We start from the raw sequence: 16,736 nt of genomic DNA, 5'->3' as shown, positions 1-16,736 counted from the left end.
ACCAGAGACCTTAGCCCCTAACTCTTGAACCCCACCATAATTTTGATAAACTCAATGACCAATATCTCCACTTGTCGCTAACCTTCACTGCTGCCCATAGCATTTCATGTCGCCTTCACATTGGGTGTAAATGTAGCTGCCAGGTAACTATAAGTTCCATAAGGAGCCAAGAAAGTAGTCTCTCAGTTTCTAGAATTTTCTATGCAGAATCAATCATATGAAATTTATTATATGCACTGTAGAAGTTATTATGATCTAGAAATAGCATGTAATTTTCTATAGGGGTTGGTTCTAGACAGTTCCTGCATGTTGGCTTTTTTTTTTTCAAGTGAAAATAAAACAAAAAAGAATTGCGAGCTGAATCCATCATGTGGTAGACACAAGTGGCTGCCAGGTCTTGTAATAAGGCTGGTTTTAATTGGAATGATCTATAAATGTGACACACACATTTGAGCTGAATGCAGTGGTCCATGCCTACAATCCCAGCCACTCAGGAGATGATTTGGAGGATAATAATTTGTAGAGATTCTGGGAAAAAATATTAGATTTCCCCCTCATCTCAATAAAATAGCTGAGTGTGACGGCATGCAATTGTTATCTCAGCTATGTGGGAGAGAAGTAGAAGGACTGCAGCCCTGGCTGGCCCAGGCCAAAACATTCAAGGCCATACCTGAAAAATAAGTAAAGCAAAATCAGGTAAGTGTGTGACTCAAGCAGTAGAGGGTCTGCCTAGCAAGTGTGAGGCCTTGAGTCCAAACCCTCAAACCTCTGAAAATGAACCTCAAAAGTCTTCTTTCAAAGATCATGGAAAGTAGAAAATACATTTCCAGAAAGTTTTTATATTAATTATACGTGGAAAATATAATACACATTGTATTTTGTGTCTAATAAAAGAAGCTACAACAATGTCAAGATGGGTCTTGGTTTCAATTTTCTTATTATGAAGATCACAATGCATCCCAGATTACCTATGTAGCTTGGACGATCTTCTATTGGAATTCCCTTTGACACCTTGAGTTTAGTTAATCTCTGGAGGCTTCCCTACAGTTGCAATGGAAAGTAAGTACAGAATTACAAGGCAGAGAAGGCTGTGAATGACAGGAGGAAGCTCCTGGCAGAAACATTTACATTTCTGTTCCATTTACGAACTGACCTGCTACCTGCCTTGCCAGGCTTTTGGGAAGACCCTCATGGTCTCCAGAGAAATGAGGCTGAACCAAATGGCATCTGTCTCCTACTTGCTGAGTGACACCTAACCTCAAAGGCTTAAAAATCAATATTGATCTTTGTCATTTATGTTCACTTGGCATTTAAATATCCCTCAGATTTATTACCTTCAGGTTAAGATTCAGTGATGGCTTTGATAGCCAAGTGGTGGAAATAAGGTATGTAGATATTTAATTTATGAACTCTATAGCTTCAGGGTAGCTTTGAGTTCAAGAAATATATTGACCCCATATACATTACCCTTCATTTTGTGGTGAGGATTTCCAAGATGGATCCCTATTGTGCGATTTAATTTATGGTCCGGCCAGGTACACGCATCCCCATACAATATTTCAGTATAAGTTGCACCAGCCATCAGAGAGAGATGAAATTTGGGCTTCCAAGAAACCAGCTCGATTGGATCACTCTTCTCCATGCAGGCTGGGGTACAAAGTAGCCCCCTTAAAGCTTGTCAGCGGTTTGGGTCTTTTTCTGCTCTGAGAAGCTGCACGCATCAGCCTAGACAAGCAGAATCAGCCATGCTCAGCAGGCAGAGGGCGGCTCCCGGAGTTACTTACGTTGACAGCCGTGGTGCCAGGAATTTCCCGGCAGACACTCATCACACTTAGGCCCTGTAGTTCCAGTCTTACACTCACAAAATCCTGAGCCATTACAACGATCATGGATTGAGCCAAAACGGTTACAATAACATTCTGTAGAAACAAGATAACATACAGGCTGGGGACAAGTCCACATGGCTTAGAGGTTAGCAGCAGCGCAGCGGCACTTACTTAAAAGGCATCGCTTACTTAAAGAAAGATGTCCCTTAATGAAATGCTCTGGCAATAACGACTCTTTCAGAAGCACTCGTTTCTTTGCTCAGCCTTCTATGATATCATTTTTTATGAGAGGGGAGGAAATCAGCTGAAAACTTTCAAGGAAATAAGACATCATGCTCTTCAGCGGTACCAGATCGTAATGGAGATTCCATTTGTTAGGCTGTTTTGAGATGGTTTAATGAACTCCACGAGAAGTTTGTGTATCAAGGATAAATCAATATGCCATCAGTGTAAAATCTGTTTTAAATTATTAAAATGGGCTTATCTGTTACACTCAATATTTGAGAACTGCTGAGCATTTAAAATGTGTAATATGAATGCACTTTGCTCATTCAAAGGCAGTTTTGCTTTATGATTTGGGACAGTGCCTTAACTTATTTATGGCATACTGTTTTCTGATGAGCTCTTAGATGTTGCATTTGCTCAGCAGAGTTGGTATAGCTCTTATGCAGCTCAGATGAATGATCATGAAAAGCATTCATAATTCCCAATAAATTTCCACATAGATATAATTCCAGATGTGCATTTTTCATGATCATTTTTGTTGGCAGGGCAATACCGTTTTGCATAATATGAAGTAAATGGAATGCCTTTTGATTCCTCATCCATTCTTATATAGGATAGTTTACTTCTGGGGCTCTATTACATGGAAAGCTAGAGGGAGAAGTGGGAATTCCTTAGGCTTTCATTAGCTGGAAGGTTGACACGTGTCATTTGTAACTTAAGTTATTTGTGGGCCAAAGTTCCTTTGTGAGCCAAAGACTGCTTGATTGCACTATGCAGTCTATGGCAAATTATTCTTCCTCACTGTTCTGCAATTTCCTCTGTTTTAATATAGAGCCACTATTTTTTTTCTGGCTAAAATTGAAAGACTATCATATAGCCAATAAACCAAGCCGCCTACCTACTTATGTCCTGAGAGGTTCAGTTGAATCAAATTTACTGCCACAGATTAACATGCTACCCAGGGCCTTTGATCTGACTTTGTGTTCTTGAGGCCAATTAGATATCTTCCAAGAATTCAGACCACCTTAAAATTACGATGTATTTCATGTCAAGTTGAGTTTTGAATTCAGAATTCTTAATAAAATAAACATTTATTTTAAAATTAATTAATTAATTGTGCTCTCCTTGCAGCATGCATTTAGGGTCTGGGTGCTTTTCTCTCAAGGCAGGTGTTCTTTATTTCTGCTTTTTTTTGGAGGTTATCTAGAGGTGTGAGTCTCACAGCATTTTGTCTCTTCAAACTTTGATCCAACCTCTGTCCTCAGAAAACAGCTTCCTAAGTAGCTAATATTTCAGGCATGAGCCACTCTTGTCAGATGAAACAAAATATTTATAATAGTGAAAAATGTAGATAAAAATAAAGTTAAATGATCCCTAAAATGCCCCTTTCTTGCAAAGCTAGTTTGGTTTACCCTTAATAACTGGACTTTCTTTTTAAAGTAATAAGTTTTATTCTACCAATATTGTATATGTGGGAGCAATTTAAAAGAATATTTAAAAACAATAAAGTGTTGGGCTTTCAATGTCTGTGCATATGTGTAAGTCTATTCTTTTATCAAGACTGTAATATATTTCTTATTGTCAAGTGCATTTGATCAAAGTACATGATATGCATGTTGCAAATATCATAATGAAGCTTCTTTGTATATGCTAATGAAAATAATACATCATTAATATTTTGTAAGCCAGTTAGCAAAGTTACATCTGGCCAACATGAACTCACATGCTGTTCTAGTTAAGTACTCCAAAATAATTAATATAAGATTTTAGATGAAAAAATGTAAATAAAGAAAAGCAAAACCCAAACAATAGGACACTGAACCCATTTTAAGTGCCAGGGTATGTTTATAAGAGGCTAAATGTAATGTGATTCCATGACTTTATAAAAAGACAAGGAGAGCTATGATTTTATTCTCCACTGCTTGTACAAATAATTCAGATTTTCAGTTAAGGAGCTATATTCAAGGATGGATGTTGCAGTAGTGAAAATGGCCTTGGAGAATCATATTTTTTTTTATTCCATGAAACGATAAACAAATATGCAGGATTGTGGAATTGCAAAACAACCCGAAATACTTTCGGCAGCTTGATTAAAAAGTTGTACTACAATTGATTTATAGAGATTAAGATTGCATTGTATTTGCTTTGTTCTATATAAGGTACCTCTGATTACCTGATCTTGGTTTCAAGGAGAATTATAAATAAATACATCCTAACTTCGAGGCTCAGCAACTGCTGAGCCCTGTGTTTTATTCTAATGCAGAGCTTGTTGGGAGGCATTATTAATAATGATTACCCAAGGTCATGAACCGTGTATCCTCTAGCTTCCTGCCTGATGCTCAAGTTTATATGAAACAGAAGCATGTGAGGATGTCATCTTCATGTAATTGTTGTGTCATCACAGGATAATTACATGCCTCTTTGGAGACATGGCTGGACTGGGAATTTATATATGAAAAATAGGTAAATTCATCAGTAATTACAAAGGAGCATCGTTGTGGCAACAAGGACGAGCCAGCTGCATTTTGTATTTGCTGCAATATAAAATTATATAACTACTCCAAAATACCTAAGGGAAACAGAGATAGGAGCTGTTCCTTCAGAGCCAGTAATAAATTGGACTGGAACTCCCCCTGTACATCATCTTGACAATAAAATTAAATTAAAAAAATGCAAAAAATGAAAAAGCACCTTAAGAAAGTTTTAATTTAGAGAATTTGTAGGGGAAATTCAAAGTTTCCACAACTAGCCTGATTCCTTGAAAGTGAATTATGTAAATATCTATTCATTTTCATTAGTGCTTTCTAGACAGAATGGAATTAAATTTAACTCTCAGTTGTGTGTGGTGGATCCCGTTAAATTTGACATTTAATCTTGTCTTTGACTCTTTGCCCTTCAGGCCTTCCTGATTTATTTAAATTGTTAAAATTGTGAAACACTTTAATTTTATGTGCTGTGTGATGTATGATTAGGTTGTATTCTTGTGCTCTTTTTATTTTACCTTTTCTGTTTGTTCCATGTTAGTAGCGTGGCATTCATGTCTTTCTTTTTTTTTAAGGCATTAGTTTTATTAATACTCGAGTCTTTGTAACCTAGGTGTAATGAAAGCAATTGAACTTCTGCTTATAAACTCACAGTGAAATTGCTACTGTCATCCAAAAAGCACAGTAAAAGGCATGTTAAAGTAAAATCTGACATGCTTAGCTGTGCTAATTATGACAGAATAGTTAGAGGAATATTCAATTTTTGAAGTCAAAATGCCCGTTGTTAAAACTATATGACTTGGGTCAATTTGCCTTTTTTTCTCTAGTAGAATAGAAAGAACATTATTAGTATAATACTTACCCTACTATTTTGCTAATGAGTATTAAGTTTAAAAAAATTACAAGTCCACTCACAAAGTGTCCTATCTATCCCATCTGATCCTGACAAAGCAGATCCTGAGATTCAAAGGACTTACCTAAGGCACACAGCCATCAAATACGCACTGGATCGGAACCAAACTCTCCAGGCTTTAAGTCCAGTACTTCCTCTACTAATTCACAAATGGTAAACAAGGAAGTACTTTGCAAAATAGAAACCACTGTAGATATAAACAATTTTATGTATACTCGGCCCAATTAAATTCCAAAACAACCATACAGCTATTCTATGTAACACAGCAAGAATCTATTTGACTTTAACAACCCAATCAAAAAGCAATGATCTTAGACAGAATTGGGTTCCCCCCTTTTTACTTCTTTCTTTTTATCCTCTTTCATCCCTGTCATTTTCCTTCTTCCATATTTTGTTTAATTCAGATTCTACATGAAAAATTCTACCTTCAAAATTGACCCGATAGTTAACTATCAGTCTGATAACAGATACAATATTTCATATATATACATCTTCACAGTATTCTGCACAATATAACTTAGTATAGAGTGAAATTCCATTTATTGTTTCTGCTTTTTCCATCAGCCTCCTTTTTTTTGAAAAAAACAAATTCTTGTGTCAGTATTGGGGCTTGAACTCAGGGCCTGGGTTCTGTCTCTTAGCTTTTCTACTCAAGGCTTAAACTCTACATCTTGAATAATAACTTCACCTATGGGTTATCTATCTGTCTGTCTGTCTGTCTATCTATCTATCTATCTCTTACTTACTTTTGGTGCTTAATTGGAGATAAGAGTCTCACAGACTTTCCTGCCTAGTTGGCTTTGTACTGCACTCTTCATATATAGCCCTCTGAGTAGTTAGGGTTACAGGTTGAAGTCATTAGCACCTAGCCAGCCTCCTTTTCTAACAGACAAGCTCCACTATACAAAAGGTTGGAGGAGTTTCTCTGAATGAGGAAGGGCGCCTGCTCTTCAGGTGGTAGGGTCAGGTGGAGGAGGGCATGGTAGTACTCAAACTGTAAAGATGCTGTTTTGAGCACTTATTCAATCTGAAAGCTAAGAGAATTTATTGTCTGGAATAATTTTGGGAAAAGATTCTTTATTTAAGGGTCTATGGAAAAATTCAATAAATGGAATTTCATTTCTAGGGTAGAAAAGTTAGCCCAAATCCTCCATTACCAGTTGTTAAAGTTTTCAGTTCCAATAATAACTTTTCTTTTTGTTTGCCAGTACTGGGGCTTGAATTGAGGGCCTCCAGCTCTTGATTAACTTTTTTCTGCTCAGGACTGGCACTATACCACTTGGGCCACACTTGTACTTCTGGCTTTTTACTTGCTAGTTAATTGGAGATAAGAGTATCTCAGATTTATCTATACTACCTGGCTTCAAGATCAGTCCTCAGATCTTACCCTGCTGAGTAGCTAGGATTACTGGCGTAAGCCACCAACTCCCAGCTTCTAATAGTGACATTTTAAATCCATCAGTCCTTGTTGATCATGAATGATATGCAAGATTTTCTGCTTCAATAGGTCCTATCTATAATTAAATCCTGTATAATGAATTTCCATTTTGAAGATTGATCATACAATTTCAGAACATAGAAACAGGTCAACATGACCAGGTTTAAAGACTTCATGCACATAAAGAAAAGAAGAAAGAAAACTCTTCATTTCCCAGGCATGACTTCTCAGCTCATTCTCTTTAAACCCATAGCAACATAAAAATGATTAAAAATAGAGCCCCCAAGTATGATTTCATTCAGCACAAGTAAAATTTTAATTTATCACAGATTTCTGCTTCATTGAGAAAGTTCATTCTGGCTCAGCTGTGGTGCAAATCACCAGTCTTCCCAATCTAAATATTAGCTCCCCATAGTTTGGAAAAGCAGAAAACAAAAGCCGAAATTATAATGGAACTGACCTATGCACACATTCTCATCGTCCAGCTGTGCAGAAGCATTTCTGAAGTAGCCCAGCCTGCATAACTCACAGTGCTGCCCTCTAGTGTTGTGTTTACAGCTCACGCAAATGACTGTATTGAGCAGATCGATATAACTGCATCGATTGGAGTGGCCGAAGCATTCACAGTCTTGCAAGGAAGAACAGAGATGTATACAGAGTGTATACAGCAGCAGAGTAACAGCACACTACATGCTTGGGCTAAATGAGGGATGGAGAAAAGATGGTGGGATGGCATTACATAAATGGGAATCAACATTGACACATGGCGACAACAGGTGGTTGTGACTGGGCATGGAAGTAGCATCTGTTTCAAGCAGGATAGAAAGGTCGGACATTGGGAGCATGACTGAATATTGATAATTCTTGGCAGACAAGATGAACAGAAGCATTTGCAGGTGTACACCTTTTAAAATTTGAGAAGGCTTGGTTTCCACTGATGCAAAAGTCTAAGTTTTGCACATGGAAATTGTATTGGATCCCCCACACTCCCTTCATATCTGTAGTCTTTTCTTTTTCTAAACAAAAAAAGGAGAGACACATGTGAGCAGCAAGAGTCTGAAGCTGCTGTTGCCCATGGCTTCCTTGTCTTACTATAGTTTAGGTTAAGGCACTAACAGGGTTTCATTGAAATCATGGCCAATTTAGTAGGGACTGAAACAACCCTATAATACTTTGCTTTTCCCTGATGCTTAGAGAAGATGACTTTCTTACATATTTCTCTCTTCAGGCCAAAGGTGCATGGTTATGGGTAAGAGAACACACACACACACACACACACACACACACACACACAAAACTGGGGAGAGATTATTCATATGAAAAAAAAACTATTTTTAAGATTTCCCTTTCTTTCAAGTGTCATGCTAAGTCTGCTACTGAAAACAAAACAAAACAAAATACAAACCAACCCAAAAGGCAGATCACTAATAACAGATTTCTCTTCCTTCCTTTCTTTAAAATGTTGAAGCTGCCTCTGAGTTTTGGGAGTGATGGTGGCAAGAACTAGAAAGGGAATGTGAAGATGGATGAAGAGAGGAGTTGGAAGGGGTGGAGTGGGGGAGGGGTACTACCTACCTGTCTTATGTCTCAACCAAAGTCAAAAGGTATTAATGTGGTTCAATCTTTTCCAAAGAAATAATAAAATCAATGCCTCTTTTGGTACAATATTTATTTAAATATTTGTTAAATATCTGTTAAGTAGGAAAAAAAGAGGGATAATGAGGTGGGTCTTCTTACATATAGAAGATAAAGCATGACTCTGAAAACTGTGTTTATCCAAACATAGTTTTTGTGTTAACCTATAACTTTTTGTTAACATCTAACTTGTATCTCACCAGGAGACCAAACACAGTCACTCTTCAACCTCATTCTTCATTCATTCATTCATTCATTCACTCATTCAATTTATATTTTATAGAGTCAATCTGTTATGTGGGAAAAACTTTGCTACATGCTGATTTACTCTTTAGACTGTGTAACATTGTAGAAATATTATATTTTACTGAGAATAAAAATGAGTGTTATCAAGCAAGGTAAAATAAGATAACTAGCTCTGAAACAATTGTTTTCGCTAACATGCTACCACTTGTTAGAAAAATGCGGATTTATTTGTTAGAGAGTTGGCTACTCCAACAGATTGATGTGATCAAGGTCCTGATGGAATGAGATTTGATTTGGCTAAAAATGGAGGACACTGGGACAGTGAAAAATAGAAGATACCTTGGATTTGGATCAGTAGCTTGCTGGACTCAGTTGATTCAAGAAGACACAAGAAGAAGCAGAAGATCCTGAAGCCAACCCATTTCCTTTCCTGAGATCAGCTGTATGTAAATATATGGGTAGGAAGAGGGGCTAGAGATGAGGGAAGGGTGGAGCCAGAGAGGAAAGGAGCGTTTGGGGAGGAGACTTTGGAACTTCCACATGGAGTAAGAGAAATCAACTCAATAGTTAAAGGATGCCAAGAAAAGATAATAATAGCACCGTCAATAATAATCAAGTGACAAATTCTCAAAGTCAATTTCTTTGGACAAAAATACACATTTCAAAATCAACTAGAGCTGAGTTGCACCTTGTGTGTACACGCACCACCTGTGTCTTCCCACAAAATCAGAAAGCCTTCTTTCTAGAACTTTCCTGGCTTCAGAGTTTGCAACAGGGAAAAATCTAGATGAAACTTTCTAGAAACAGTGGTTGCAAGTTTCTAAACCTGCTTGTTTTCCCAAGGACTGCTCAGAGCTGCCTGGAATTCCTTTGAAAAGGGCAACAGACCCCGTGTACCTAATTTCATGAAACCAGCTTTCCCCAAAGCACCTCCTATGTACAAAACTTCATCTTAGTCACTTTCTGGAGCTCTGTAGAAGCTTGACTATTGAGTTAGGCAAATGTGCTTCAGTAACTAGAAAACAAAGTAGCACCCATTAACAAGTAAAATAAATAAATAAAAAAAATCTAGGCAGAGGAGGCACTCATTTCAATTTGAGGGAAATGGGTAAAATGGCCTTCAGAAATATACACAGAAGCAGGTAGGTATATTTATTTTATGTTATAGTTATCGTTATTTATCTATTTTTTTATTTATGTATTGTGCTGGTATTAGCTTTTTTTGCTCCAAGCCCCTCACCTTGCAAGGGAAGACGTAATTAGCATTTCTCCTGAAAAGAATAAAAAGGCAGGAAGCTAGTGGGGCAAAGGTTGGAGAAATTTTGTCATATAGTTATTTTTGTGGTGATTTCAGGGGCATTACAGGATTTGTTCAAAAGCCAAAACTACTCATTTAGCCACTAGTTGACCAAGTATTATCCAAGAAAAAAAAGTCTGAAAACCATTAAAGTTTGGGGCTGTGAATGTAGCTCGCAAGTAGAATGATTGCCTAGCACACCCAAAGACCTAGGCTTAATCTCCAGTACTACCCAGGGGCAGAGAAACAAGAAAAAAAGGAAAGAAGGAAGGAAGGAAGGAAGGAAGGAAGAAAGGAAGGAAGGAAGGAAGGAAGGAAGGAAGGAAGGAAGGAAGGAGAAGGAGAGAATAGAGGAATGAAGGAAGGAAGAAGTAATCCAAGTATAACATTTTGAGATCAGTCCCATGAACCACTATCCTAATATCCAATGTAACAGTATTATCTCCGATTTGAATTTAATGACAAGTACAGATTTATGTGATGACAATAATCTGTTTGGTTTTTTAAAAAATTGTATTGGCAATGCTGGGTGAGAACTCAGGGCCTTGTTAGGCAGGAACTCTACCATTTCAGTCAATCTACTAACCCATTTTTGTATTGTTTCTTTTTGAGATAGGGTCTTCTTTGGCCCAAGCTGGTCTTCAGTGGAATCCTCCTGTCTGCTTTCCTGTGTTACTGGGATGACAAGTATGTGCCACTACATCCAGCCATCAATAGAGGTGGAGTTTCCAGAACTTTTCTTCCCTCCCCCCCACCCCCCCATTGGCTTCAAACCACAATTCCCTGATCTCTGCCTCCCAAGTACCTATGAGTATAAAACCTGAAACACTGCCCCTGACCTACATTAACTTTGTCTTAGTGGGTCGTTGGTAGTCAAAGTTAAATAATTATATAAGAAAGTTTACCTAGCCAAACACACTCTATTATAAATTTATGCCAGCAAATAACTAGACATTTAGAATATTCCTCAAGTTAGGAGGTAGGCTTATTAAAACTAGGTTCATTTAAGATTTCTAGGATTCTTATGAGACTTTGATAAAGCTAAGCAATCTGGCCATGATATATTTGAGAATGTAAAATGAGAAAAAATATTTTGGAAAGTGATTTATTAAACATGAGAAGATCATATAAGTGTAAGGCACTGTAATTGTAATTATTAGACTTCTGTATTATCTTCCAGTGCTCTGTTCATTTACCATTCTTTAGTACCTGCACTTCCCACTCAGGCATTGAATCCATTAATGATTGCTAATGATACAGTTAGGGCTACATTATCATATTATCCTAAAGGGATAATGCTAATAGTTTAATAATTTTCCAATTCACTGACTCACCCTGGCCTTCTCTTCTATTGAAGCATAGAATTCACGGTCCATCTTACAGTCAATTTCTTTTAAATACTCTTGCTTTCTTACCCCCAACCATGTTCTTCTGGAAAAAACTTGATCCTGATTAAATTTCATTCTCCCTCTCTACATTGCCTACATACCGGCAGCTGTTTGTAGCTGGATTTTTTTCTTCTCCAAAACACAGGTTTCACTTTGTATTCATGATCATTCACATCAATGGATTCTCAGGGGTAGCTGACAATCCTTCTTAACAAAGGAGTGTTTTCTTTTGTTCCTTCTCCTTCACTATTTATTCATTGCTTTGATTTTTTTTATTAAAATTCTTTTGCAGTTTGTTATGTTCTCAAACATTTGAGAAGCCAGTCCTTGGATATGTTTATTTTAAAAATTCATCTTCTCCAGTCTCATGAATTAAAAAAAAATAATGGATAGGTGGACCATTCTAAAATAGTACTTTCCAGACTGGACTAAATCCTGTTAGTGAGGGACACTGTGTTCAGACACAGACACTGCATGTAGTGGCCTTCTTAGCAGCCTCATGTGAACATTTAATAACAATTTCAACTTGAACATGTTCACAACTGAGTTCTCAGGCTACATTTTTTTTTTGGATGGTCGTGGGGTTTGAAGTCTGGGCCTGGGCACTGTCCCTGAGCTCTTCAGCTCAAGACTAGTGCTCTCCCACTTGAACCACAGAGCTACTTCTGGTTTTCTGGTCTCATGGACTTTCCTGCCCTGGCTGGCTTTGAACCGTGGTCCTCAGATCTTAGCCTCATGAGTAGCTACGATTACAGGTGTGAACCACCTGTATATCTGCTGCTAACTGGTGGCCCTTTCTCAAGAAATAACAACTTCTTTTTCCCAATGACTTCAATCAAAACAGATGGAGTTGCTCTTAATGCATTCCTTTTCTCATTCCTACAACGAATCCATTAGCTGATTCCCCTGGCTAGGCTTTTAGAATACATTCTGAAGCTGACTACCTCTGACCCTCCTGCACCATCTTAACCTCATTTCAGGGTACCGCTGCCCCTCACCTCCACCTGCCATTGTCTCCAACCTGCTTTCTCTACCCCCAGTCTGGCAGTGATCTCTTCTTCACAGGGAAACACTCAACATTAGATCACAATATCATTGCTCACAGTCCTAATGGCTTCTCGTCTCATTCAGAGTAAGAGTTCATTGATTGCCAAGTGCCCTTGGTGTTACCCTGGCTGCTCCTTTACGAGCATTCTCTTCCCTTCTTGCTAAACAATGCCTCCATGTGGCTCCTCCACCATGCTAACTTGGAGCCATGACACTTCCCGTTGTCTTGTCCTGAATATTCCACAGACACCTCTCAAACATCAGTCATTATTGCTTGCTCAGTTCACGTTTGGATCACTTCATCTCGATAACAGCTCTCAATCCAACCCCCTCAACATCTCTTAATATCCCATTCTGTTTAATATCTTTTTTATGTGTGCTGATATTGAGGCTTGAACTCAGGCCTTGCACTCTTACTTGGGACTTAAACTCTGGACCTGGGCACCGTCCCTGAGCTCTTTAGCTCAGATCTCAACCTCCCGAATAGCTAGCTTTGTAGGTGTGATCCCTCAGTACTTAGCCTGTTTAAATGTTCATGAAATGTAGCACATCTGAAAAGTATATTGATTTATTTATTGTTTTCTTTGTGAAAATGCCATAATGTATTGAAAAGTATATTTTAAAAGAATATTTAAAAGCATAAAACTATAAGTAGCATATTCTTGGTTCACAGTTGAAACCACAGAACTTTAAACAATGCCTGGAACATATTAATCACTCAAAAATGCTGATGAATGAGTGAATAAATGAATGAATGAAGATCCTGAGGCCCCCTTCTCTGGGAGAGAGAAGAAAGTTATGTTTAAATTCATTCTTTCATTATCCAAGTCCCCAAAGAGATTCTGGCTGTTCTTATACATTAAATAGTTCAGAAAAACAGCAGCCACACAGTATGATGCAGCTGATTTAGTGATCATATTTTGAGTCCACTACACAGCTTTTGAGTCAACTATACAGACTATTTTAGATGTTTGAAAAACACATGTGGTTTGATGCCATTTAAAAAAAAATCTCAAATCACATTGTATGTATATTTCAGGCAAGTGTGATTCCTTAAGTGTTGAATGAGCTGAACTAAAGGAATGTGTAAGGTACAGGTACATGATCTGTACCTGTGGGTGGGGCAAATATTGGCCAGCAGAGCGATTGAGATTGTTCTGTGCCAGGTGCCAGTCCTGCTGCTCAAGATCAGCTTCCTCAGCCTTAGCAGCAGGATTAGCATTTTGAGCCAAATCCTTTGTGGGATGGGGTTGTCTGGTGCCTTGTAGGAAGCTCAAGAATGTCACAGGCTTTGTGGGCAGTAGCAGCCCCAACCTATGACACTCAGGTCTCTTTGTGGACACCACCAAACATGCCCCTGGGAAGGAACTCCTCCCACACCACTCCTTATGCATTCACTGCCATTGGTATAATGGTTTTGATAGGGAAAAAATCAATGTCATATATATGACATGTTTAATTTGAGAAGGCAATTATGATGATAAGGGAGTAATGGCTCGTCAGTAGCAATAAAATTTAGACACCTTTTAGATGGAAGGAGCTCAAAGTTGTCTTTCCACAAAGGTCCACACCTCTCCAGAGGCTTAGAAGGTTCCCTTTCACTAAGACTGGCTGGGGAAGACTTGGGTAGGTAGAAGTCACAGGAAAACAAACAAACAAAAAAGTGGGAGAGAAAGATAATGGAAGTCAAAGATTTTCTGGAAGAAGAGAGGATTACACTTCCCTTTTGTGCCTTCTTTAGTAGCATTCCTTTGTTACTTGCAATTTCATCATTACACTACCTACGTGAAGACAACAAAACTTATTCTACATACACTGAATGTAGCACAGGTAGGTTATTGCTATTTTTTCCAAATGAGGAAAGCTTATTCAACTTCAAAGCTAATGAAAATTCATTTTAGTTATTCAAAAAGAAAGGCTATGGGAAAGATGCTTTAGATAGAAGGCAAAGAAATCAGAACTGCATGATGTATTTTTTTTTTCATTCCCTGCATGAACTCGGTAATAGTTTCTCTGCGGCTAAGAGATCTCCTCAACGGTGGGCGTGAACTGGTTCTAGAATTCTCTTAGTGCCTTCTCCACTGCAGCCTGACTTTCATCTTTAAGTAGTTATTGAAGCCCCATTTCATTTGATGGCTTCTTCCTGCCTCCCTCCGATTGTTTGGACCTCGTTAGTGCTGTGTTCTAGGATGAGATTAGAGCATGCAGGTCCACCTTCAGGTCAAGAGGCCTCTTGCAGATCCAGAGCGTTTGATGTTACATAAAAGAGATAGGCTTTGCCAAATTCCCCTTTGCCTCCTTTCTCCTTTCCCATTCCACAGATCTGCATATCATGGTTGTGGAAGGGCATCTGCTTGAAAAAGGGCTTTAATGACTGCTGTTCTACACCCCCACACCACCCAGTTGGCCTGTCACCCTCAGAGCCTGCTGCGGCTCCATTCCTGACCCATTTCCCCACACTTCAAGCCCAGTTGGCCCTCAAAAGGGCCTCTCTAATGTTCCATCGTCCACAGTACATTGTAAGGCATTAAGACATGGTCTGAATCTTTTAATTTCCCATCTCCCAATCACTTTGCTCCTTTTTCTTTACATGTCATAGAAGCATAAATCATTATTAGCTGGAATCTGGAAAATAACTAAATATAATAAGAGATGGAGAAGTTGTTATGAGCATTTTCACCAAGTAGGTTAAACTAAGTTCAGATTTTTTTTTTAAACCTCTTTCTGTGTATGTGATGTTTCATGGGGGTGGGGGAGGCAAAAAACAAACAAATCCAACAAAATGAAACCCAGAACCGAAATGACAACAAAAAATTAAACAGCACACACATTAAAAAAAAACCCTAACAAAACACAAAACCACACAACACACTCAACAATCAAGTGTGGAAAACCATACATACCTATGACACAGAGTAGTTAGAGGAAAATGATGAAATAAAAAAAAAGTCGTTTACATTTTCTGAAAAAAAAAAAAACAACCAAACCACCCAAACCCTTCATTCTGTGAATGATAGATGCCAGCTGGAATGGAACATTTATGAGTCACAAGTGTGATATTGCTCAATTAAGGAAAGCAATATGACTATTTGTATCACAGTCAACACTTAAGCCATGTAGAGCTTTCTGGGTATGTTTCAAGTATAAATTGTTTTGAATCCTATGAATTTCATGTGTGGCACCTACATGTCATGAAAAACAACCTTGAACCTCACTGCTGGTGGGTCTGCTTGTTTTCAAGACAAATTGATGCCATTGCTAACACTCTCACATTCATGGTCAATGAAGGAGCCTATACTGTTTCAATTCTTTTTTCCTTTTTCTTTTTCTCTCTCTCTCTCTCTCTCTTTTTTTTTTTTTTTTTTGGTGTTGGTCTTGGGGCTTGAATCCAAGGCTTAGGCACTGCCACTGAGCTTCTTTTGTCCAAGATTAATGGTGTACCACTGAACCACAGCTTTACTTCCGGTTCTTGGGTAGTAGAGATAAGGGTCTCACAGACTTTCTTGCCCAGGCTGGCTTTGAACTCATATATCATCTTCCTAAGTAGCTAGGATTACAAATATAAGCCACGGGCACCCAGCTATTGTTTTAATTCGTATTCACACATTCATCTTTCAGCAACATCTTTAATTTTTACAGTCGAGGTTTTGAGGGAAACATACTGTTTTCTTACAGATGACATTGCAGTACTAGTGAAAGCATCCTTTAGTATCAGTCAACATGCCTCACCAATAAGCTGATGGGTACAATTCACAGATATTCCAGATTCATACAGTGCAATGTTTCACAACACATAACGCATGGGATCACTGTATGAATCCAAGAATTCCTACCTCTCTTGTGGTTTGCAACTTGAACAGAAGAAACTGTTGACAAAGCTAATTTGGGAGCAACTGGATAGGTTTAAAAGAATGAACAGCAAATTAGAAACAATAGTAAACGTTCAATCTGTTAATATCTTATTACCAACCCACTGGCAAAGTAGCCTTCAATAAAAAGACTATTTGTATCTATTCCTAGGAATTTGTTTCAATTATAAAGGAAGGCTTTGTTTTGGCTCCAAATAACTCAACATTCACAGTAATGAAAGGTGCTTTATTTCTGGAGTCAAAAAATCCTCAAACCCCAAAACTCAAACATGTAAATCAAGAATCCACCTAAGGAAAGATATTTTTTTTCCTACCCTAATAATATGGACATTAGGACACAGAGTCTGATTTTCCCTCTTTTAAAATAGT

At 38.1% G+C, this 16,736-nt stretch overlaps 1 protein-coding gene across 6 annotated transcripts in view; it reads right to left on the bottom strand.

The window, feature by feature from the left end:
• Positions 1-16,736, bottom strand: part of Ntng1 (netrin G1) — a 351,109-nt gene that overhangs the window by 54,329 nt on the left and 280,044 nt on the right. For 2 of the 6 annotated variants that reach the window (XM_070007861.1, XM_070007864.1), the window contains 2 exons: positions 7,346-7,513; positions 1,785-1,919 (listed from right to left, as the gene is read on the bottom strand). The exons of 2 other annotated variants lie outside the window; for them this stretch is intronic. In XM_070007861.1, coding sequence (XP_069863962.1) covers positions 1,785-1,919; positions 7,346-7,513 — 303 coding nt within the window. Of the gene's footprint in view, positions 1-1,784; positions 1,920-7,345; positions 7,514-10,141; positions 10,292-16,331; positions 16,392-16,736 lie in introns of those variants that run through there. 2 more of the 6 variants (XM_070007866.1, XM_070007862.1) reach the window with 2 other exon arrangements.

This window comes from Dipodomys merriami, unplaced genomic scaffold (assembly GCF_024711535.1).
Source record: "Dipodomys merriami isolate MVZ:Mamm:240054 unplaced genomic scaffold, mDipMer1.0.p SCAF_7, whole genome shotgun sequence".
In the NCBI taxonomy this organism is placed as follows: domain Eukaryota; kingdom Metazoa; phylum Chordata; class Mammalia; order Rodentia; family Heteromyidae; genus Dipodomys; species Dipodomys merriami.
The sequence above is the reverse complement of the archived record's forward strand: the minus strand, read 5'-3'. Positions and strand labels throughout refer to the sequence as shown.